This window comes from Rhamphochromis sp. 'chilingali' (assembly GCF_963969265.1).
Source record: "Rhamphochromis sp. 'chilingali' genome assembly, chromosome: 14".
Classification (NCBI taxonomy): domain Eukaryota; kingdom Metazoa; phylum Chordata; class Actinopteri; order Cichliformes; family Cichlidae; genus Rhamphochromis; species Rhamphochromis sp. 'chilingali'.
The window spans coordinates 13581595-13586199 of record NC_137941.1 but is presented as its reverse complement, the minus strand read 5'-3'; the positions used below and the strand labels follow the sequence as shown (position 1 = coordinate 13586199).

General features: G+C 37.8%; 1 protein-coding gene across 1 annotated transcript; it reads right to left on the bottom strand.

Annotated features, from left to right (window-relative positions):
- Positions 1 to 1526: 1526 nt before the first annotated feature.
- On the bottom strand, positions 1527 to 3707 carry LOC308410292 (uncharacterized protein). Its single transcript, XM_080903534.1, has 3 exons — positions 3628 to 3707; positions 2786 to 2941; positions 1527 to 2360 (listed from the first exon to the last, which is right to left on the bottom strand). The coding sequence occupies exons 2-3, from the start codon at positions 2909 to 2911 to the stop codon at positions 2127 to 2129; spliced, it is 360 nt and encodes a 119-aa protein (XP_080759660.1). The 5' UTR covers positions 2912 to 2941; positions 3628 to 3707; the 3' UTR covers positions 1527 to 2126.
- Positions 3708 to 4605: the final 898 nt, after the last annotated feature.

Genomic DNA, 4605 nt, shown 5'->3' with positions numbered 1-4605 from the left:
CTCTCTCTGATGGGTGGATACTTTTAATGTGTTGAAAACCTTTCTTGAAATTTCGTTACAGTATATGTGTTGATGCATGCTCAGTCATCTAGGTAAGGAAATCCCCACTTACAATGCACCCAGTTTGTGCTCAAGAAACTGACCTCACAGGCCATTGTTCATCAGTGGTAATGGCTTAAGTTATGATGCAGATGCACAGTTTATAAGGTGGGGGAAAACTGCATTTAGCTGAGACTAAAGAAGTCTCTTGGATGAATGATGTGATAAAACATTTCACCCACTGAATACGCTGCGCCCACGTGAATAGAATTGACTATTTGGGACTTACCGTACATTTTCAAAATGTTTAAGCCAATTCATATATCTGTCTGTCAGTGATACTGGGTGTATTTCCTTTTATTAGTATGTGGCAGAGTTTTAAAATAAAACCTTACTCTTTAAGTATTAACGAGACTCATGCTTAGTAAGCCACTTGGTGCATTATAAGTAGTACTATGTCTACCATCTTTAAGTATCTAAATTAGAGTCACACCTGCAGTACTGCTGGCTCAAGTTGCTTGGCAGTGCAGGAGATATGTCAAGGTTACTGTAAGGGACAGAAGTGTGAGTGCACTCACTACTGCTGAATCCATCTGTTGTTACTCAGGCTGTCATTTTGAACCCACCCTTCTCAAAAATGGAGTACTATTAGAATATGCTATTTCATAGCATGCCGACTTTTATGTGGCAGCTACCTTCCTAACACTGTGAGATTTTCAGAAAATGGACCAGCAGGGGCTCAACACTATTAGTGAGGCACACACATGGTGGGACTTTCTATACATATCTATCTCCTTCCAAGAAAGTTTTTAATCTTTCATTCTCTTTTAAATAACTCGAGAATTATAATGTGGTGCTCAGTATATCTCTTTTGCTTCTGTTACTCTTTGTCTATATCCCAAAGATGCATTCATGTTTCCTTAACCCACACTGAAAAAAATAATCAGTGGGATAAACATAAAAAAATTATTGTAAGCGGTTGCACGAAATTAAGTTATGTTTGGTTAACCTTAGTTTTTTATGTTATACCTGCACACATTTTTCTGGTAACACGAACATGACTTTTTTATGTTGTTGTTATGTTTTTCATTCCGGTCAAATATTTATAGAAACCACTTGTTTATCAGACATGAACTTTTTGTGTTAATTGTATTGGACTACTATGTGTTATATTGACAAGATTATTTTATGGTAAGCTTATTTTATTTTATAACAAATTTCTAATATATAATATATAATCTAATATATAATTGAGTGTTCAATAAATAAAACTAAATTAAGGCTGATCTTACTGTATGTACTGTACATTTTCTCTCAATCAAAGAAATAAGCAAAACATTTTTGAACAATGACCTGTATTTTTGAAAATACTACACAGTTGTAAAAATGGACTTTCAATTCAGGCTTCCAAAATATACATGAGTCATATTTGTACAATGCATCTCTTGAAAAAAATTCCACAACATTCCTCAAAGTTATCTGCTGGAACCTGAATTCAACATTGTGGGGCCTTGTGACATCGCACTTATGTAAAAAATAGTTTTTTAAATGTAAGAACCATAAGGTAAGGTAATATGGCAACAGGGGTGTAATTATTAAAATGACACAAAGAAGAGACTTAAAATAACATTATAACCCACAGGCACAAAACCAAGAGACCTAAACTGATTAGTATTGGCTTGCTTCTATCACTAAACATCACAATCACTAATACTACACGATGCAATCTGTTTGTAGTGGTGCACCTTGGGAAAAAAATTGCAAATTGGTGAAATTGGTGCAAGGCGCCATTTCCATTGAGAAAAATGGACATTCAAAGTTTGAATTTAAAAACAAAACAAAACCATGGCTTGAAAAGTGAAAACTGCAGTAATAAAGGCCCCAAGTTGAAAAGTGCCAGAAAAATAAGTTTCACTATGTACTGCAACTTTACCAGTGCTGGCTTAAAAGAAAGGATGGTACATATTCGAAGAGGTAAACATGTTGTTCCCACATCATAACTGGAAAACTGTTCAATCGTACAGTCTGGTCCTGAGAACCTGGGCCTTCTTTGAAAGGCTGTTCCTTTTGAGCTCCATAACCAGTTTCTATAATACCTCGAAGGTATACTTTTCCAGTGGGTAGGTGAGGTTCAAAGTGTACATTAGTCCAAACAGCATTGCAGCTGCTAGGGTATAGTTATCCAAATCCTGCCAGACTCTCTGGCCTTCAAGGACTATCCCGATGTCCTCAGGGCTGCCATTGGCATCTCTTGACTTTATGATGTAAATTCCCATGGTTGTTTCCTTATTAGATCGTTGGATAATGGCTTCATCTGTGGCCTAGAAAATGCAGAATTCCAAAATTTAATTAAACAGAACACTGGTCAAAGAACATTATACCAAATCTTATTTTAATCTGTGTCACTATTCCAAAAAATGTTAACATTAACACATTAGGTGAACAAAAATGGATTCATTACAGCATGTGATTTGAGTCCTCAGAATGCTTAAAAAGGTAATGCATGAAGTGAAATCTCCATGCAAAGAAGCAGAATACTGTCAGAGCATAGAGAGGTGTTCAACTATGAACTCCACACATCGTTCTGATGCAGGTAAAAGAAAAAACAAAAACAAAAAACGCACCCATGGTAAATTGTGAAAATCCCAGGTGATTTTCAACATACTCCTGGCATAGAGTGACAAGCAGCATTTTGTTAAAATTATTATTTTCCCTAAAGTGTATACACAAATTATTTTTTTCTTACCTGGGCCGTGGGCTCCAGAATGTTCTGCAGTCTTCTTCCTATTTGTCCTCCTCGCCTTTTGAAGACCTTTATGAGTTTGTCAGATAGCACATCTATCTGCGAGAGTAATCTGGACTGCAGTGGCATGGTGGTAATGCGCTTAAACTCTGCATTTATCTAAAAAGACAAGTTGTCACATAAAAATGCTGTCAAAATCTCAAATCTCACAAGGTTACATCCACACAAAGTTGTTATTTTTTGTCATGTTACTATTTATTAGCTATGGGTCCCATGTTGCTGAGCAGTTCCATAGTTGCCCTTACTTCCATACCACCCAAAGCCTGTTTGCAACCACAGCAGTTGCCTCCTTCTGGCCATTTTGCAGTTCTGCCAAATGACCCAGAAACTACATCTATTATTGTCATATACACATCAAGGTCTTTCATTAATACTTAGTTAAATTAGTTAATTTGACCTTTCCAGAAAATTTACCTTACAGAATGTGAGATAACATATGCAAATCTTCACCCCCCCCCCCCCCCCCACCAGAGCCCACCTCATGGCAAACTAGCTTATTTAACTGTTTAACTAAAACATTTTAGGTACAACCAGTTAACTAAATGGACACGAGTTTGTTAGTCTGTATTCACTGAGAAAAAACAAGCGAATGTGACTGGGCACACACTGAAAAAAAGCTAATGCACATAATATTGTCCTGCAGCTTAAGCTAGCATTATCGTTAGTTAACTTAAGGAATGACTTGTTTTTTCCATTATGTTGCTCAACAGGAATTCATGAGAAAAACTTCCCCATATAATGGGTGTTCTCTTCGTTTCCTCTCAAACATGTAGTTTTCAGTTTACCTCGACAAAGTAAAGCTCAGCACCAAACGTAAACGAAGCAACGACAAAAAATGGCGGACCGCCACAGTGAATTTTCCCTCGCAGAACACGCCCTGGGGGGGGGGGGGGGGGGTGGAGTTTCAACAGAAAACACAACTATTTTCTGTTATTTTGATATGACTGGTTTTAAAAGACTGAACATCCTTCTAAAACAAGTGAAAGGCGTGAGACTTAATTATGTTTAGACCAAAAATATAACTGATTCATGTTGGATATATTTACTGTATTTTTACTAATTTAACAACGTCATCATTGCATTAGTCGCTTTATGCTATAGCATTACGCTTACATTAGCTTGAAGCTCAAGGTCGTCATTTTATTTAATTTCTTTTTCTGGGCTTACAAACAGGACACACAACATTTAGATAACCGTTACACTGAATCTTGGGTCTGTGTTGAGTCTTCCAGCTGCTGACTACAGAAGCTAGATTGACCTTTCAGCATGTTTATAGCGGCTGTGGCTATGTGCTGGTAATGTTACCGTGTGTGAGCAGTCACATTGGCAGCAGACATGTTTCAACAAACTAGTCATATCCCGGCCCTACATTAGCTTGTTTAATGGTTAAGACTAGTGATGGCCCGCTTGAAGCTGACGCTCCGGAGCGTGTGTCGAAAAAAACAACACACTGGTTCAGAAGCACTGTGTCGAGGCTTGCTTCGTTTGGCAAAAGTCACGTGACCAGTGACGTCCGAAGCTTCATTACGCACGTAACTGCTTCGGTACCTGATTCAAACAGATATAAGGAAGTGAATCATCCACGGGATTCGTGGAGTGTGTTGATGGTGACAGATAGCGACGAGGTGATCATTCCACTGACAGATATGGAGCCAGCGAGGAAGAGAGGACGTTCTGGCGTGTGGGAATATTTTGAGTTGATTTTGCTCAATTCATTTTATCTGCCGAAGTGAAAAACTTGAAATGTCCAAAATCATGTTTTC